A 20697-nucleotide genomic window follows, 5' to 3' on the forward strand; every position below is an offset into this window, starting at 1 on the left:
GCAGGCCATAATGCATCTAGCTGTCTCTGCTTGAACAGTGTTTCTTCTCCTCATCCTCTCTTAAGCATGGCACTGGCTCCAAGAGTTATAAACAAGCACACTACACTTAACAAAAAATTTTAAATCTTTGTTGTGAAGAAACAAACTCTTATGCAAAGTATTAACACTCGGCGTGCCGGAACTTTCCAGCTAAATGAATGCTTAGGAGGGCATTTATGCAACGAAGTTTATTTCTGTTTTTCTCCCAGGAAAATGTATATAAGGGGAGCTTGTATCCAGAAGCTCATTACTGCACAATTGCATCACATAGTATTTGCACACATAGGAAAATAAAATGTATATTTATAAGTCTAAATACTTCCATTTGACTCATGTAACTGAGAGGGTTCTGTTTTCTGTTACTGGTTTTTTTAATGCCTTTTCATAGAAATCATAGAATATCATAGAATCATAGAATATCAGGGTTGGAAGGGACCCCAGAAGGTCATCTAGTCCAACCCCTGCTCAAAGCAGGACCAAGTCCCAGTTAAATCATCCCAGCCAGGGCTTTGTCAAGCCTGACCTTAAAAACCTCTAAGGAAGGAGATTCTACCACCTCCCTAGGTAACGCATTCCAGTGTTTCACCACCCTCTTAGTGAAAAAGTTTTTCCTAATATCCAATCTAAACCTCCCCCATTGCAACTTGAGACCATTACTCCTCGTTCTGTCATCTGCTACCATTGAGAACAGTCTAGAGCCATCCTCTTTGAAACCCCCTTTCAGGTAGTTGAAAGCAGCTATCAAATCCCCCCTCATTCTTCTCTTCTGCAGACTAAACAATCCCAGCTCCCTCAGCCTCTCCTCATAAGTCATGTGCTCTAGACCCCTAATCATTTTCGTTGCCCTTCGTTGTACTCTTTCCAATTTATCCACATCCTTCCTGTAGTGTGGGGCCCAAAACTGGACACAGTACTCCAGATGAGGCCTCACCAGTGTCGAATAGAGGGGAACGATCACGTCCCTCGATCTGCTCGCTATGCCCCTACTTATACAACCCAAAATGCCATTGGCCTTCTTGGCAACAAGGGCACACTGCTGACTCATATCCAGCTTCTCGTCCACTGTCACCCCTAGGTCCTTTTCCGCAGAACTGCTGCCGAGCCATTCGGTCCCTAGTCTGTAGCGGTGCATTGGATTCTTCCATCCTAAGTGCAGGACCCTGCATTTATCCTTATTGAACCTCATTAGATTTCTTTTGGCCCAATCCTCCAATTTGTCTAGGTCCTTCTGTATCCTATCCCTCCCCTCCAGCGTATCTACCACTCCTCCCAGTTTAGTATCATCCGCAAATTTGCTGAGAGTGCAATCCACACCATCCTCCAGATCATTTATGAAGATATTGAACAAAACGGGCCCCAGGACCGACCCCTGGGGCACTCCACTTGACACCGGCTGCCAACTAGACATGGAGCCATTGATCACTACCCGTTGAGCCCGACAATCTAGCCAGCTTTCTACCCACCTTATAGTGCATTCATCCAGCCCATACTTCCTTAACTTGCTGACAAGAATGCTGTGGGAGACCGTGTCAAAAGCTTTGCTAAAGTCAAGAAACAATACATCCACTGCTTTCCCTTCATCCACAGAACCAGTAATCTCATCATAAAAGGCGATTAGATTAGTCAGGCATGACCTTCCCTTGGTGAATCCATGCTGACTGTTCCTGATCACTTTCCTCTCCTCTAAGTGCTTCAGGATTGATTCTTTGAGGACCTGCTCCATGATTTTTCCAGGGACTGAGGTTAGGCTGACCGGCCTGTAGTTCCCAGGATCCTCCTTCTTCCCTTTTTTAAAGATGGGCACTACATTAGCCTTTTTCCAGTCATCCGGGACTTCCCCCGTTCGCCACGAGTTTTCAAAGATAATGGCCAAGGGCTCTGCAATCACAGCCGCCAATTCCTTCAGCACTCTCGGATGCAATTCGTCCGGCCCCATGGACTTGTGCACGTCCAGCTTTTCTAAATAGTCCCTAACCACCTCTATCTCTACAGAGGGCTGGCCATCTCTTCCCCATTTTGTGTTGCCCAGCACAGCAGTCTGGGAGCTGACCTTGTTAGTGAAAACAGAGGCAAAAAAAGCATTGAGTACATTAGCTTTTTCCACATCCTCTGTCACTAGCTTGCCTCCCTCATTCAGTAAGGGGCCCACACTTTCCTTGGCTTTCTTCTTGTTGCCAACATACCTGAAGAAACCCTTCTTGTTACTCTTGACATCTCTTGCTAGCTGCAGCTCCAGGTGCGATTTGGCCCTCCTGATATCTTTCCTACATGCCCGAGCAATATTTTTATACTCTTCCCTGGTCATATGTCCAAGCTTCCACTTCTTGTAAGCTTCTTTTTTATGTTTAAGATCCGCTAGGATTTCACCATTAAGCCAAGCTGGTCGCCTGCCATATTTACTATTCTTTCGACTCATCGGGATGGTTTGTCCCTGTAACCTCAACAGGGATTCCTTGAAATACAGCCAGCTCTCCTGGACTCCCTTCCCTTTCATGTTAGTCCCCCAGGGGATCCTGGCCATCTGTTCCCTGAGGGAGTCAAAGTCTGCTTTCCTGAAGTCCAGGGTCCGTATCCTGCTGCTTACCGTTCTTCCCTGCGTCAGGATCCTGAACTCAACCAACTCATGGTCACTGCCTCCCAGATTCCCATCCACTTTTGCTTCCCCCACTAATTCTACCCGGTTTGTGAGCAGCAGGTCAAGAAAAGCGCTCCCCCTAGTTGGCTCCCCTAGCACTTGCACGAGGAAATTGTCCCCTACGCTTTCCAAAAACTTCCTGGATTGTCTATGCACCGCTGTATTGCTCTCCCAGCAGATATCAGGAAAATTAAAGTCACCCATGAGAATCAGGGCATGCGATCTAGTAGCTTCCGTGAGTTGCCGGAAGAAAGCCTCATCCACCTCATCCCCCTGGTCCGGTGGTCTATAGCAGACTCCCACCATGACATCACTCTTGTTGCACACACTTCTAAACTTAATCCAGAGACACTCAGGTTTTTCCACAGTTTCGTACCGGAGCTCTGAGCAGTCATACTGCTCCCTTACATACAGTGCTACTCCCCCACCTTTTCTGCCCTGCCTGTCCTTCCTGAACAGTTTATAACCATCCATGACTGTACTCCAGTCATGTGAGTTATCCCACCAAGTCTCTGTTATTCCAATCACGTCATAATTCCTTGACATCACCAGGACCTCCAGTTCTCCCTGCTTGTTTCCAAGGCTTTGTGCATTTGTATATAAGCACTTGAGATAACCTGTTGATCGCCCCTCATTCCCAGTATGAGGCAGGAGCCCTCCCCTCACAGACCTTCCTGCCTGTGCTTCCTCCCGGTATCCCGCTTTCCCACTTACCTCAGGGCTTTGGTCTCCTTCCCCCGGTGAACCTAGTTTAAAGCCCTCCTCACTAGGTTAGCCAGCCTGCTGGCAAAGATGTTCTTCCCTCTCTTCGTAAGATGGAGCCCGTCTCTGCCCAGCACTCCTCCTTCATGGAACACCATCCCATGGTCAAAGAATCCAAAGCCTTCTCTCCGACACCACCTGCGTAGCCATTCGTTGACCTCCACGATTCGACGGTCCCTACCCAGGCCTTTTCCTTCCACGGGGAGGATGGACGAGAACACCACTTGCGCCTCCAACTCCTTTATCCTTCTTCCCAGAGCCACATAGTCCGCAGTGATCCGCTCAAGGTCATTCTTGGCAGTATCTTGGCTATGGGGGAAAGCTCTAATAAATTTGTTAGTCTCTAAGGTGCCACAAGTACTCCTTTTCTTTTTGCAGTTTTAAACCATCAGATGATTTATACAGTTCTACACATAGGGCTTGAAAATACCTTCCACAGGGCGACTAGTTCCTTCCGTACTGCCTGCCTTATCAGTATGTGTTTTTAATATTTCTAATGTAGCTAATGATTTTCATCCTGAAGGGTCTCTATGCACTTTTTAGACTCTAGTCTTGATCCCACAGTCCTATCTCAGGCAAAATTCCCAGGGAATTGAATAGGAGTAAGGACTCCTCTTTATGCACAACTCCCTTCACTCAGCATATGTATGTCTACGTTCATGATCACTTTATGTACATTAATATATTCTGTAATGTATTTCTTTCAGACACCATTGTTCTCATCGCTTCAATAGCAGTTGTTTCTGCAAAAACTCAGGGTAACATTTTTGCAACATCAGCACTGAGAAGTCTTCGTTTCCTACAGATCCTTCGTATGGTGCGCATGGACCGAAGAGGAGGGACTTGGAAATTATTAGGTTCAGTAGTTTATGCACATAGCAAGGTAACTGTCATGGCAGTTTATTTCATTTAATTCTTCAGTGGGATTCAACAAAACTCTATGAATCAACATCACCTCATATATCTATCAGATTCCAGTGAATACCTAAAACTTCCTAAAGTAATGTTGGCTATGTAATGCATTATCAAAAATACATCTTTTCATGTTCATTCAGGTTTTTGAAAATATGCTAAAAATATTGGCCCTGATTCACCACCAGTTGGATGCTGGTGTAATTCCATTGAAAGCAGTGGAGTTACACAAGTGTCAAACTGAACTGGGAAATCAGGCCCATTGTTCAGGCTGGCCAGAGAACAAGAATTCTTTTTCATGAAAAAATATGAGATTCCACACTGGAATGAAAATGAAGCCTTTCAAAAAAAAAACGAGAGAGAGAAGAGAGAAAGAGATCCACCCCACAATAGAATAGCCCCGTAGTGGATATTTGATTCCAAAATACAGGACACTACCACATAAAGTAAAAGAGAATCTCTAATTAACTGCAGTAGCATTAAAGCATATAATCTCTGGGTGTCACTCACTAGATAGTGGGTAGCATATTTGAAAAAATGTCAGAATATGTGACCAGCTAGCAGAGGGAAGGGGTAAGTACACACATTAGCCATTTCATTGCCTACTCCCTTCATTTAGACAAAGCTCCTGAGCTCTATACTTGTTTACAACTTTGAGATCCATGTAGTATAGTTAATGACCATGAAGTCAGTTTGTTGATACAATCACAGGCATGAGCTCTTCAGAAAGAGATAGTGTAAATGAAAGAAAAATATCCCTCTGGCACAACAAATATTTAATGATTTATATTAAGTGAAACAGCTCCAACAGGAAAGACTGAGAAGGAATGACATCGTAGCCCACTGGTTGTGGCCCTCACCTGGGATGTGGGACACCCAGCTTCAAGTCTCTCCTCCAAATCACACTGAGCAGGAGCTTCAGCCTCAGGCTCCAACATCCCAGATAAGTGCCCTAATCACAAGTCTATTGGCTGTTCTGTGTTAGCTCTTTTCCCATCTTGGACCTGAGAAACCTTTTAGATGAATCAGCATTTTCCAACATTCGGTTGAAAAATTCCCAATCACTTCTACCCATTGTTTAGAGATAATTTATGTGAACTGAGAAGGATTTGATTTTTAACTGCTAAAATGCCAAAAGAATATGGACTGTTTAATTATTTTTTCTTCAAATGCCACTCTACTTTATGTTTAATCTTTTTAATACAGATTGATATTTATTTTCTTTTATCTAGGAATTAATCACAGCCTGGTACATAGGATTTTTAGTACTCATCTTTTCCTCTTTCCTTGTCTATCTGGTGGAAAAAGATGCAAATACTCAGTTTTCTACATATGCAGATGCTCTCTGGTGGGGCACAGTAAGTATAGAATGATCAGTTGAACTATTTAACTAATACTGTAGAATATTTTGTATTACATGAATGCACATATTAAAAGATGTAAACTTATAGTGGTTCTGAGTATCCTAGTGCTTGTGTCTTGAATAGGAATGTGCATCTGTGAAAAATGAGTGTGAATGCTACCCTTATATCCTAATTTGGTAGCATTTTTACACCCGCTTTACACAGATGTAAAGCCCCGATCCAGCAAGACCTTTAAGCACATGCTTAACTTCAAACTTCAGTGCAGCTGCATTGTTGAAGTCCATCGGACTTGAGAACATGCTTGTATGCTTTGCTGAAAGAGATAGGATTATTCACGTGCTTAAAAGTAATCATGTGCTTAAGTGCTTTGCCAAACCGGGGATTAAGTAACTATACGTGGTATAAGAAAATGGAGAATCAGTTCTAGATGTTTGACATTTATTCAGATTTCTCCTTTTTGATCTTGAAATCTAGTTAAAAATCTCACCAGAACAAACTTTCTTACAAGATTCTGAGTTTTTCTGTTTTCAGTGGGAATACAAATACTATGCAAATAGTGAGATAGATCCTTGGTCCATGCTCAACTGCACTGTTCTGCTCAGATAACTGGAAGGCTGCCCTAATAGGGAAGCTGCTTATTAACCTCTTGTAGGTGTATCCCCCTCTAGGGGATAAAGCAGCACTCCTATTCCCATAGGTTTCAGAGTAGCAGCCGTGTTAGTCTGTATTCGCAAAAAGAAAAGGAGTACTTGTGGCACCTTAGAGACTAACAAATTTATTAGAGCATAAGCTTTCGTGAGCTACAGCTCACTTCATCGGATGCATCCGATGAAGTGAGCTGTAGCTCACGAAAGCTTATGCTCTAATAAATTTGTTAGTCTCTAAGGTGCCACAAGTACTCCTTTTCTTTTTCCTATTCCCATAGTAGAACACCTTGTGCTCCAGTAATCCCAGCCAGTCAGTGGTGCCATTAGTATCACCATAATTTAGAGCATCGCTTAGGCTGACTAAGGGAAGCCTGGGGGGCTGAACCAGCCTCTGGCATGCTCCATGATCAGAGGACTAAAAAGGTAACTTCCCCACCTCTGGTGTTGCGCTGACAGGAACTCAACCGGACCCAAGTCTGTCTTGTGCTTCGACTCACAGACTAGTCAAAACCTGAACTTGCTTAGAGAAACAACGAAAACCAAAAAAAATTCCCAGACACTTCTGAACCCAAAAAGAATATGCATTTGGGGGTTTGTTTACTTTTTGGGCAAAAGGTAGGTTTCCCAAACCTTTTTATTTGAACCAGTTCACTCATTCTTAGGCCATAGGTTACCCTTCCTCCCCAAGGGTTGTATTTTTGAACGATCAGTGAGTAGAATTGTGAGCTGGGAACATGCAGAACCCAAAGTATCTGTTGGTTGCACAGAAACAGTTATAAAAAATACAGAAGTATTTTGCATGATGAGACTTGTTTTAAAATGTCAAGAAAAAATGTCTCATAAAATATTTAATATTGGATCCTTTAATCCTAATGCAGTTAAGAGTCCAATTGACTTAAAGTTAAACCATCATATCAAACACTGCTCTCAGTTACACTAATGTAAATTGCTCTGGGTTTACTGCACTGTAACTGAGAGCGGAATGGCCTGAAGTCAGAAAGAGTTCTGACTGCTTCACAATAGCAGGATCAAGTTCATAGTTGAACAGTGGGGCTTTGACAAAGTCAGGCCTTGACCCTGTAGTCAAATCCACAGATCCAAGCAGATTTAACTGCATGAACAAAAGCTTAATTTTATAATTTGCTTCTCCCCTTCTTGATATTTTAGAAGGAAAAGCCTTGCTAGGGAGCAATCATTTTATAAAATGGTGGCCTAAAATACTTTGCATACAGTGAAAATGAATATGTATGACTCATAGGTCAGATAATTTGTGCAAACTGAGAAAACAGGAATTTTTTCTTGCTATCAACAGGAAAACAAATTATAATCAAAAACCTGAAAACATTTTTTTTTACTCTTTAATTAACCTGAATTCATTTAAATTCTTAATATATTCAGGTGCATAAAATTACTGAAAATCAGCATATCCCCCTAATTCGTTATTTTTGTTGTTTCCCTCTTAATAATGATAATTGCTGTATTATCTGTAAAACAGTATGTGGGAAATGTAGTCTTGCTTGTTCTGATTGCCAGAATAACCCACATGCAGATTCTGAAAAGGTCAGATCACATGACATTCTAGGGGGCGTCAACCCTTAGTCTCATTGATTTGTTTATTTGCAACAATTATTCTAATTTACATTCCACTGTATACATCAAGTCCCAGAGTGGTTTTGTGATGTTCCAGTTTAAAAAAAAAAGGGGGGGACTAGCCATGAATCATCTTCTGAAGTTCCAGGCTTCTAGAAACACTCATAATGCCTTCTCATCATAACCAGTATGCTGTAATTAATTGACACTAGCACACTCATTCAATCAAATTATCTAAGGGCCATATCCTGCCATCATTCCATATGTGATACTCTTATTGAGGTCAATGGGAGTTTTTCACTGAAATCAAAGGCAGGATATGATCTGTTAGTTTAAATACATCTAGATTTCCAATCTGCAACTCTAACATAACATAAATGCCATCAATGTGTATTTTCTTATGGCTGAAGCTCCCACAGTTCTGGTTTATGTATGCCAACCAAATTAATAGAGAAGCAAGGTGGGTGAGGTAATATCTTTTATTGGACCAACTTCTTCTGGTGAGAGAGACAAGCCTTTGAACTACGTAGAGCTCTTCTTCAGGACTTAGACCTTACCCACCTAGTTTCTCTAATATCCTGGGACCAGCGTGGCTACAACAACATTGCATACAAACAAGATCAATGGGTGCCATGCAGGGCTCAAATAGCAAGAATACTTGTAGAGGATGGAAAATTAATTAAATAAAATAATTATTTTACTAGACCATATATAATGTGGGAACAGGAAGGGAGAGCATTCCTTGGCTTAAATATTTGTTATTCAAGCCCCTAGCACTTCAGTGCTGTACAAAAGTGTGTGCTTTTTGCAATTATCATATATAGTAATTTGTTTTACCTGAAAACATAATTTAGTATGGTGTAAAAAAGATACTTGTATAGCTGGCATCTTTTCAGAGTTTCTCTCAGTAATATTGTCTTTTCCTTTTCTAATAGTACATTGTAATTACAATAAAATAATGAAATATCTACAACAACTATGTGAATACCAAATGAATTAATCATGGATAATATTATTACAATGGATATGAAATACTGATGATAAGTTTCCCATTCAACGCTATCAGAACTTGAACAAATTTAATTCTTTCAATTAACCTCATAGTACGTGGAGATTCAAAAGGGAATTATTTATTAAGAAACGTATAAATGCATCTGATTAAAGAACAAACTATTGGAATGTTAATTAAACAGAAAGGAACTTCTGTCCTTCGGACTCTTGCTTTAATATGGTCCTGTTTTTTCTTCAGATAAATTCTGTGCTGAGTGATTGCTCTTCTCTCCAGAGGGCTTTCAGGTGTGAAGATTCATAGAGCTCAAAGTTTGTCTAACTTTTTGGGAAGACTTTTACCCTACAATGTCATTAACATGCAGACAACACTAAATTCGACATCTCCTTTTCCGCAGCCCAACTGGAGACATCTCCTCGTTCTCCAGTTTCTGGCAGAGACAGGAAAATTGATGAAAGCCAGTTGATTTAGGCTCAATGCTGAAAAAAGAGGTTGATGCTGATTGGCAGGGGGAAGCACTTTGAGGAATTAGCAAAGTCAGTAATCATTCTGCCAGTGGAAGGCATCTACGGACCTTTTGTCAAAAGGGTTTAGAAGCCTCGTAGCTGCTCCTGGCTTCCCATATGGCAACAGTCATTTGTCAGGCCAAGAAGCCATTCCTTTTGGAGGTAGACCCCATCACAGGCATGCTAACATTACTATGGGTCACTCTCCCAGAGGCTAGCCTTGACAGCCACTTGAATATTTCAGGTTTCAGAGTAGCAGCCGTGTTAGTCTGTATCTGCAAAAAGAACAGGAGTACTTTTGACCTTAGAGACTAACAAATGTATTAGAGCAAATTTATTTCAGCTAGTGTAGTGAATGACTGCTTCCTTTTTAGCTAGCCTGCCTTTCTCTAAGACATCACACCTGTGCTTTGTCCTCAACAATGGAAGCAGTCAAGGTACTGCTTACTACCTACGAGCCCTAAATAGCTTACATCCCATTTACTTAAGAAACTATTTCACCACCTTTGCCCAGTGATGACCTCTGCATTGAGCTGCACTGCTTTGGCCACCTTTCCCAAGAGTGACCTTTGAGAGAATAGCAGGCATTTTCCTTGGAAATTCTCTTCTGCCAGACAACTGTCTAAGCCTGAACTTGGCCATATTTAGAACATTAAGTAAAATAGTTCTTTTTGTCCAAGCTTTCCACTAATCACAAGCTCTGGAATCCTTGGCATTTAGCCTACTGTTGTCCATCTTACCCTTTAAAATTAACTTTGTTCTGTTGTGGATGTGAGCCGTTCAGTGTTCCATTTGGAGTTAGTAAACCCACTTGGTCCATAGGTGGGTGAAAGTCACTCTACCTGCCTAAAGCTGCAGTATTCATTCTTCTATGCAGGGGATGTACAGGGAGGCAAAATTCCCCCACCCCAATCCAGTCCCAGGATGCAGTAGCAGTCTCTCTCACACTCCTTTGCCAGGGGTTTTATTCCAGTCTGTGGGCAGGAATAGCACCACAACCCTTTCGTGCTGGTTTGCTGGGGTACTGGAACACTGTAAATAGGTACCTGTGACCCCTCCTTTGGCCAGAGCTCCAAAGTAACTTTTTGTGGCAGGGTATGGAGAACTGGCATGGAGGCCATTTCCCTGGCAGGTGGAAACCCGTCCCCCATACAGCCCCTGATACAGAGGTGCTGTCGCAAGACATTCTGCACTGGAATGAACTCTTCCCAGAGTGAGGAACAGGTCTCTTCTGGAAATGATTTCTGTGATCTATTAACTCTGATGGGTATTAAACAATCTTTTCCTGATAATGTGCCCTACAGTGCAAATCTGTTCCTCATGCTCCATCCTTAAGATACTACAAACTTTTGGCTTGTTCTGCCTTTGAGACATCTTAATAAACTGCATTAGACAATGGGGCAACATTTGGGATACATACTGTAGTCAGAGGTGGCATGAATTCATTGAGAGGTGGTAGCAGCTGATTTGCACAGGCAGAGCCTTCCAGCACATCCTGAGCACTGTCATGATCTGTATTTGTGATACATGACAGCGACCCTGGTCTCTACAATACAACTTTTTCTGCGTATATACACTGTCTCTGATTACCCTTTCACATGAAGGGGAGTTCTGAAGAGTGTTTTACAAATGCCATCTTTCTTCACTTATACTATCCTCATACATGCCCGAGCTGATATTACCTGATGATTTGAGCTACTTCTTAGTAGTGTAACAAGGATAGCTCACTCCAAAGCTGAGTGCTACAACTAGGTGCAGTCGGCTCTGGGCTGAGTCTCATGGAGCCATAATACACGTTTTTACTTTAATTTTGACTTTCCCTATGCAATCTTTGCTTTCAGAAAAGCTATAGCCAATGATCAGTGTTGACGTGACAAATTCCTCTGAAGTCATTGGGACACTAATGCCAGGTTGACACTAAAAACTTAGCTTGACTGAGCGCTGCAGCCATGTTTCTGCCATGTTTCTAGTGAAGAAACATCTCCGGTGCTTTTTTACACAGCCTTGTTGCAGTTAGTTAGTTGCAGTTAGTTTTTAGTGCATCTTTTCATCCTGTGTGCTTGGAGTTTTTATACTGCAACAGATGACTCAGCTCTAATTGTCCAAATGTGATCATAGAAAATATAACTTTTTTCTGCACTTCCTTTGACCTTGTCCTTATCTATGAACTTATACTTCTTTTTTCATCACTGGAATATTAAATCTTTGCATTGTAGTCTTTGGCACACATGTAGTCTGTTGTGCAAATTCCTGCAGTGTATTCCTGATTGTTACACTAAATGAATGGTACAATTACATGCGCACAAAAAAATGACAATGCCATCTGTATGATTTCCACCTGCTCAGATCCACTTATAACATCTTCATTGTCAGAGACAACGCATAAATCTCGATGGGGCGGGGGACACTGACCCAGGCATTGCCTCTGGGCTGAGGAGCAGCAGCAGAACAAGAAGTGCCAGGGCTGTGGCAAGCGAGCGCCTCAGGGAGCATGTCATGGCAGCCAGGCTCCACAGGCAGGGTCCGGCTCCAGAATGCATCACCAGCTGGCGCCAGGCTCCTTTGCAGGAGAGGCCCAAGTGTTATACCAATAAAATAAAAACCAGCAGGATCTTATTAAAGGGGAAAAGGCAAAATGTCACATTTATTGTGAATACCAAAAGAATCATAATAAGCAGTTAGTTATAGCTATAACATTCCATTCAATTTCATATTTATTCACACATTCATTCATACACACACACACACACACAGGTTCTGCAAGGTTGTTATCATAGTTACCAGTCTTAGAGTTGCTCATGCCAAGCCACTGGCCAAGTGGCCTGGACATGAGGAGGGAGCAGGGCCTTGTCAGATGCTCATCTTATGCTCCTGGAAGTTGGTTTGCAGAATCAGACCCCAAAGTTCTCACTTTCTAGAGTCCATTTTTATAGGAATTTCTTCCTATGCCAGTCTATGGGAATTGCTTCATCATGCTGTTGCTGAATCAATCAGCAGATGGCACATTCCTGACAGCTCCGTGCTGCCAGATGTTATCTTGTTCTTTGGTTCTCCCATCCTTGAGGCTGTTGGGTGGATTCCAGTCTGCCCTCCGGAGGTCCTCTGGTTATTTCCTCAGCCGATGGACACTGGATTCTTAGGCTGGCACCTCCCTGATCATACAGTTATTATCCACACCAAGCATCCATCCACATACATCCTCTATCTCTATTTTAATCACAATTGTTAACAAAGCGAGATGAATACAACAAAAGGGCGGGGAGTCTCTGGGTGCTGTTTCTGTTGTTACAGAGTATTGCTTTGAGTCTCTCTCTGTGTGAGTAGTTGTTGTTACAAAGAATTGCTTTGAGAACAGACTCTGTCTTAGAATGTACTAACACAATTAGCAGCTTGTAAGTTTCACACAGAGAGGGAGAGAAACAGTACCAAAAACCAAGAGACCTCTTAATTAGTAATACCGTGGAATTTAAACTATGGGGAATCAAACTCATTTGTGATTTTAATACAGAACTTATTTAATATGATCCAACACAAGCAGGCCAGGTGGCTCCCACCAGCTTCCGATCCACTGGCTCTTGGAAGGAGGTGATGGTTTTTAAACTGGAGGGGACGGGGGGTGATCTCCAATTTGAAAACCTCTGTGCTTAATGGAAGGCAGAAATCTGGGGGGGCACATGACCCCTCATGCCCCCCCCGATCCCCTCTGTTCATTGTTACAAAGTTATTTATATCCATTTATTTAAATAATGTTTTTCCTTTACAGATGTGTTCTAAAATAGAAGATTGTGTTATAAGAGCAACATTTAGATTTTCATGTGTCTTAGTGAATGATTATTTACTGGAAAAGTTCTTGCATACTGTGTATCTGATCTGTAGCTTTTCTCTCAGGTACTTCTATTGCACATGGTATTTATTCATTGCTTTTAGATCACATTGACAACAATTGGCTATGGAGACAAAACTCCTCTTACTTGGCTTGGAAGGCTGCTTTCTGCTGGGTTTGCTCTACTTGGAATTTCTTTCTTTGCACTACCTGCTGTGAGTATCTTTACAAAAATAAAAAAAAGGTAATAGGAACTTCAATAACTCCTAAGGCTGACATGATGTGAGAAGCTGCATGAAGCTTTCAGCATAAAGAGTCATTGTTTGAATATGTAAAGCTCCTTCACTAATGTTCAAACTTTTCTCAAGTGCCTTTTCATAGAGTAAGGAAATCTGATCATGCAGTTGGATCATCTACATAAAGCCCCTTTTTCTGTGGTGTTAGCCTGGAACACTGGGTTATTATGACTCCAATGTTTCTAAAACTGTACAGTTACTCACTTATGAGCTAGTAAGTCAGATATGGCCTTCTATTACCTAACCACAGAGTTTAAGTAGTACATTATTCAGTTAAAAACAAGTATAGGCCCATATGGTCAGTTTTGAAGCAGAATTCTACATTGGTTTAATTTATTCACTGTCAAAACTGATGGGATGATATGGCCCAAATGAAAGTGTCATTGCAAAGACTTATCATTGTATTTGTGTGGGGGTTTGGCCTGAACAAAAATGGAAAATATCTTTTTTCCAGGATTTACTCCTGTTGCATTTTGAAAGACAGAAATTCCTCTCTCTGCCTGTGAATTGTGCCTCATACCCTAGCAATACATTTCTCTCAGGGTTTTGAAATGATGGAGCAGATATGTTCTTCTGGATTTATTGCAGTTGGAAAAATTAGGACATTGCGAGTGGATGGTCTACAATGACCATGTAAGATCTATCAATTGACTGCAGTAGAATGCATTAAATCACACAGAAGCTGTATACCATACTGGACACACAGGCTCCAAGCTGCTTTTTATCCATTGTGTCCAAGGATTCGAACTGGCTCGTTTTCCTCTTGTCTTGTTCTATTTCCCTTAACCCGAAATAAGAAAAAGAAAATAATAAACGATATGCTTGTACTTTGCTCACTCATATTTGAATCTGTCATATAGGAGATCCAGCATTTAACATACAGCTTCCAGCTTAGACGCTGCCCCTCATTTTTCGTAAAAACTTGAGTTTCAAGTCTCCTTTTTTAAGGGCTCCCCACCTCCCCCTCTTCCCCCCCCCCCCTTTTCTCCTTGCATGGCGACTCTCAGTTATTTAGGGTGGGGAAATTTGAGCTGGGATGTCTTAATGTTTTGCCATTAACTCTACTGGCCCATCATTTGTCTTTTCCTGGGTTGTACCATGCTAGGTGCTTGGAGCTAGTCTCATCGAGTGGGGAGGCAGCCTCCCCCTGCCTGGCTGACTACTACCTTGTGATAGACTCATAGATTTGTCAGAAGGGACCATCATGATCATCTAGTCCAGTGGTTCTCAATCTGTGGGTCGGGACCACAAAGTGCATTGTGATCCTGTTTTAATGGGGTCGCCAGGGCTGGCATTAGATTTGCTTGGGCCCAGGGCTGAAGCCTAAGCCCCACCATCTGGGGCTGAAGCCAAAGTCTAAGGGGAAGAGCCCTGGGCAGCAGGGCTTAGGTTACAGGCCCCCACACCTGGGGCTGAAGTCCTTGAGCTTTTGCTTTGTCCGCCGCCACTGCCCCAGGTGGTGGGGCTTGGGCTTTGGCCCTCCACCCAAGGTGGCGGGGCTTAGGCAGGCTCTGGCTTTGGTCCCTCCTCCTGGGGCCATGTAATAATTTTTGTTGTCAGAAGGGGGCCACGGTGCAATGAAGTTTGAGAACCCCTGATCTAGTCTGACCTCCTGCACGTTGCAGGCCACAGAACCTCACCCACCCACTTCTGTAATAGACCCCTAACCTCCGGCTCAGTTACTGAAGTCCTCAAATCATGATTTAAAGACTTCAAATTACAGAGAATTTTAGATAGAGCTGGATGTTGCAGCACAAATTATCAGCACAGTTTTATAGCTGCAGAAACACATAAATTCATAACCACAGTCTGTATGCGTATCTCACAATGACGATCAAGTTCAGAATATTACAAGTTTTCATAGAAGGCCTTACTTGACATACCTTTATACACAATAACATTGCACAACCAGTTGATTCAATTACTTACTTTGGGGGTTCTGCACCCTGTTCTCCCCTGAGGGTGTCTGGCCCCTGATTGTAATAGAAGTTCACTCTGTTAAATGAAAAAATACAACTATTTTTATCCCATAAATGACTACTTGATAAGAAAGACACAAGAGCTTATGAGATTTACAGACATTAAAGGAACATTAATGGAAATGAGAATAATCTAATGAGTACTGGAAGTGGTAGAAATATCATAACATTTAAAGTGTGTATACAAATGGTGCATTTAATAAGCTTGGATCCAAAGGGCACATTTACTTCCTCTTGTATTAAACCTATCACTGTACATATGAAACATCAATATTTAAAAATTTATTTATTCACTAACATATAGATCATTAAAAAAATTATTTTAATTGGAATTAGAATAGTTTTATATTTAACCATATAGACTGACCAACATTAAAAAATCAGCATTTACCAACAACATTGCAGCATCTGTGATTCCACAGTTATTTTCTTTGTTTAAATACGGTAACTCCTCACTTAACGTTGTAGTTATGTTCCTGAAAAATGCGACTTTAAGCGAAATGATGTTAAGCAAATCCAATTTCCCCATAAAAATTAATGTAAATAGAGGGGGTTAGGTTCCAGGGACATTTTTTTTGTCAGACAAAAGACTATATTATATATATAGAGAGAGAGAGAGTATTTTGTCTACATGTCTTTTGTCTATATATATACACACACACAGTATAAGTCTTTTGTCTATAGTCTTTTGTCTATATATATATATGTATATATACACACAGTATAAGTTTTAAACAAACAATTTAATATTGTACACAGCTATGATGATTGGTTTCATAGTAGCAGCCGTGTTAGTCTGTATTCGCAAAAAGAAAAGGAGTACTTGTGGCACCTTAGAGACTAACAAATTTATTAGAGCATAAGCTTTCGTGAGCTACAGCTCACTTCATCGGATGCATTTGGTGGAAAACCAAATGCTATGATGATTGTGAAACTTGGTTGAGGTGGTGAAGTCAGAGGGTGGGATATTTCCGAGGGAATGCCTACTGCTCGATGATGAGCTAGCAATTGGTTGAGCCCTCAAGGGTTAACTCGTTGTTAATGTAGGCTCACTCTACAAGGCAGCAGGAATGGAGTGAGGGGAGACAGCATGGCAGACAGAGACAGAGACACACACCCTGTGTGAGAGAGAGAGATGTGCATTTCCTCTTTAAGTACGCTGACCCCACTCTTAGGTATATTGCCTTGTTAAGTTAATCAGCAAGCTGAGACCGCAGCTGCTGCCAGGAAGCTCCCTTCATCCTGAGCCCTGTCGTGTGTCCCCCCTGCTCTATGGAAGATGGGGTAAGCAGGGTGCAGGAGCTGGGGGGAGGGGGACACCCTGACATTAGCCCCCCGCTCCCCCCAACCCCTGCACAGCAAGCAGGAGTCTCGGGGAGCAGCTCCAAGGCAGAGGGCAGGAGCAGCACACGGCAGTGGGGGGAGGGACAGCTGAACTGCTGGCAATTGATAGCCTGCTGGGCGGATGCCACACAGGGAACTTAGGGGAGTGGGGAGCTGATGGGGGCTGCTGGTCTACCCTGGTTCCAAGCCCCCACCAGCTAGCTGCAACGGGCTGCTCTTCCCGCAAGCAGTGGATAAAGCAGGCAGCTGCCAAACGACGTTATAGGGGAGCATTGCACAACTTTAAACGAGCATGTTCCCTAATTGATCAGTGACGTAACAACGAAACAACATTAACCGGGACAACTTTAAGTGAGGAGTTACTGTACAGTACAGAGCAATACTGCACTATCTCAGATATTACAGTGGAATACCTATTGGCAAATGTTGACATCAATGGTACCCACTGTATTTGAATCAATGTAATATATAATTATCCCTAGCAGAAAACATACTCTTAGAGATGACTAGGGAGTAGGATATTTATATCTGAAGATGAGTATCTGAAAAATGAATACAGCCTTAAAGTAAATATCAGAAAATGTATTCCTCATGTCATATCCATGTAGCCATTCATTTTCTTCATGAGCAACATTTGTGTTTAGTCAGACTATGGAGAAATATATTAAGATGTGTGTATCTTTCATGGATTTTCTTTTATTTTTCTTGCATAAGAGTCAAGTGGAATCTTTCCTCCTTATAATGCAAAATTATTCAGCGGAATAACACCTCTTGCAGAAGCTTAGCAAGCTAGCATCTTTGCACTTTTGGCCTGTTCAGCAGAAGAATGAATAGTCTTACCCTCTAAAAAGCCAAAAGTGGTAAAGATTTAATTATTAACTTTCTTTCAAACCCGGTATTCCCAACTCCAAATGTTCAAAAATCATGAGTCAGGCTTTCCAAAAATCACAAGACTGGCTTTATAATCATGAGATTATGTAAAAATAATAGATTTTGTGCTCTTTTTATTTACCTTCTGCTTTTTGAGCCTTTAGGGTGCACTGGGCTCACAATTTGAAGCTTTTTCCACAGCCACGAGAACTAGAAACTTACTTTTTCATTAAGAATGAAGGCTGAAATCATCATATATCCACTTGACTCCAGGAGCTGGGGCTTTAAGGAAAACAATAATTATCATGGGACTCAAGACAAAATCATGAGAGTTGGCAACACTGCAAACTACATAGAATTAATACTACAGATTAATTAGTTAAACTGAAAAACTTGGTGTATACAAGCTATTTTTGAATTTTCTAAATTCAAAAGTTACAACACAGGGTTGTGACTATAAGTGAAGTATATACATGATTGTTTGGCTGCCTACACAGATACCTTATTTGGAATATCAGTAGCACACCATAGCCTATAGCATCGAAGCCATTCATAACACTGCAAATGTTATTTCTTATGTAGGGATTCTCATGTCTTACAGTGAATGGACATTGTCTATTGTGAAACTTTTGTACTGTAGTAAATGTGGTTGTTTGAAATAATCAGACAAAACAATTCCTATTGTGAATGGTGGTGCTTTATTTTTTATCATCCTCAAAATAACTTCATAGCTGATGTATTTAAATTATTTTTTACAATTACCTTCCTAATGATAAAAACTTTTGTGTTATATTTTACTCTAGGGCATTCTTGGCTCAGGCTTTGCACTAAAAGTACAAGAACAGCACCGTCAGAAACATTTTGAGAAAAGAAGGAATCCAGCTGCCAGTTTAATTCAGGTAAATATCAAAACAGTGAGAGGATTAAAATAGATTACTATCTGCTTGTTAAGTAAATTTTACTTCCTGTATTATGCAAAGTTCTGCAGAAATATTGTTTAATTGCCACAATTTGAACATTTTGTTAAAATGAACTGTGTTCAATAAACACCATGCATTTGCTGAATGTTATATTCAGCTTTTCAGTGCATGGTTGATGCGTTGTTGAATTTCAGATTAATATCCATGCCAAAATGGCCAGGCAAGGATGCAAATTATGTGCAGTCCTGCTTGACATTTGATTATATAAATTAGTTGGGAAAACAGGTTTGATCAGTAAAGGACAGGATTAAGAGCTACACAGCACTCTGGCCCATATTCAATTACTTTTCAATACTAGAGAGTTCACAGTGCTGAGATGAATAATACATTCCTTTAAAATGTAGAGTTTCCTGTCCAGAAAATTGCTTTCAGTATCACCCAATCTAGGAGCTGGAAATATGGAATTGAATAGTTCAGTGTCTTGAAATGATGAGCATCTTTTCACCTGTTGTATTGAGGTGAAAATGCAGATCAATGTTTTAAGAGATAATTTTTGAGTATATTGGATCATTTAAACTGTAATTTTGTACAATTATTTTAACTTTCTGATCATAGTGGATTGAAATGCTTGCTGATGACTCTCATACCGGAGGTCTCTATCTCTAAACATACGAAAAAAAGAAAGAATGAAATCAGTTTCCTACTGAACTTTATTGTATTTGATGTACTGGACTGAAATGCAGATATCATCTTTATTTACTTGTTTTGGAAAACAACTCTTTTAAATGTGTGCCATATATTGTCTTTTTTCATACTGCTGTGGCAAGTGAAAACAAAGAACCTGAGCAGTTCATATAACATTGTTTCGCTAAGCTCAAAACGATGACAAAGATACCTTTGGAATGTTCAGGCAGTTAATAAATTATTAATTGACAGCATAAATAAGTACTTTGTCGTTCCTTTTGCACCTGCTGTAGGATGAGTGAAACTCTCCAAGATATATACATTCTGATTGCATTCTTTGATGAGATTACAAGTTTGGTTGATCAAGGTAACTGCATAGAAGTAATATACTTAAACTTTTGTAAGGCATCTGACTTAGTACCGATGACTAGGGCCAGGTCATGGACGGACAGCCTAGTGGCTAGAACCAGTGTCAGACATCAGGAATCGGAGTTGGGAGGGATCAATCTTAGGTTAGGAGCTAGGAGTCAGCATCAGGAGTGGAGGCTAAGTCAGGAACCAGGAGTCAGAAGGAGGAGACAAAGCCAAGTCAGAAACCAGATGTCAGAGGTAGAAGGTAAAGCCAAGATCAGGAACCAGGGATCAGAAGCAGAAGACACGCCTACCCAGAAACCTGGTATCAGAGCCAGGAGGAAAAGCCAAGGTCAGGAATCAGAGAGTAGAAGCAGGATGAGGAAGCAGGGTCTGTAGCAGCAGTTGGCTGGGGTTCTACATAATTGCAGAGACAAACTTACTGAGTAAAGTAACATAAGACAGTACATCTTAACAAAAAAGCATTTGTGAATCAGAATAGTCACATTAAAGAGAAAATAATAAACACTACTCATCCCCAGCAGATGTTACTTAATATGTCTAGACCAATTGGGAATGTCCTTCCAATCATACCCTCTGTGGGGGGATGTCCTGTGATGTGTGTGTGTCCATGACGCTCATGACCTGCTGAGTGTTTTCACTACCAGAGCTGTTACATGGTGGCAAGGAAATGGTTGCTGCCCAGGGAATTTGCAAGCCTAGGTTCTAGATCTGCTGCTCTTAAAATCACCTCCCTGCCCAAGAGCACATATGTAGTATCACCTGCCCTGGCTTTTTGGGGGTTGCCTTTGTGAAAAGCCTCTATAAGTTGGGAGCTTGTACATGGTGGGCTGGTTCCCAGGACTGCTCCTTGGGGCCATATCCCTCCCAGTTCACAAAGTCCCAGCTTGATCCTGGAATCCAGTATGGTCAGGACTAGGTGTTCTTCATAGTGCTGGACATGGG

At 41.4% G+C, this 20697-nt stretch overlaps 1 protein-coding gene across 1 annotated transcript in view; it reads left to right on the forward strand.

Annotated features, from left to right (window-relative positions):
* KCNQ5 (potassium voltage-gated channel subfamily Q member 5) overlaps positions 1–20697 on the forward strand; it is a 513662-nt gene that overhangs the window by 447009 nt on the left and 45956 nt on the right. Inside the window, exons 4-7 of the mRNA XM_038397155.2 lie at positions 4144–4319; positions 5581–5706; positions 13392–13502; positions 18580–18675. Of these exons, the coding sequence (XP_038253083.1) occupies positions 4144–4319; positions 5581–5706; positions 13392–13502; positions 18580–18675 (509 nt within the window). The remainder of the gene's footprint in view (positions 1–4143; positions 4320–5580; positions 5707–13391; positions 13503–18579; positions 18676–20697) is intronic.

This window comes from Dermochelys coriacea, chromosome 3 (assembly GCF_009764565.3).
Source record: "Dermochelys coriacea isolate rDerCor1 chromosome 3, rDerCor1.pri.v4, whole genome shotgun sequence".
Lineage (NCBI taxonomy): Eukaryota > Metazoa > Chordata > Testudines > Dermochelyidae > Dermochelys > Dermochelys coriacea.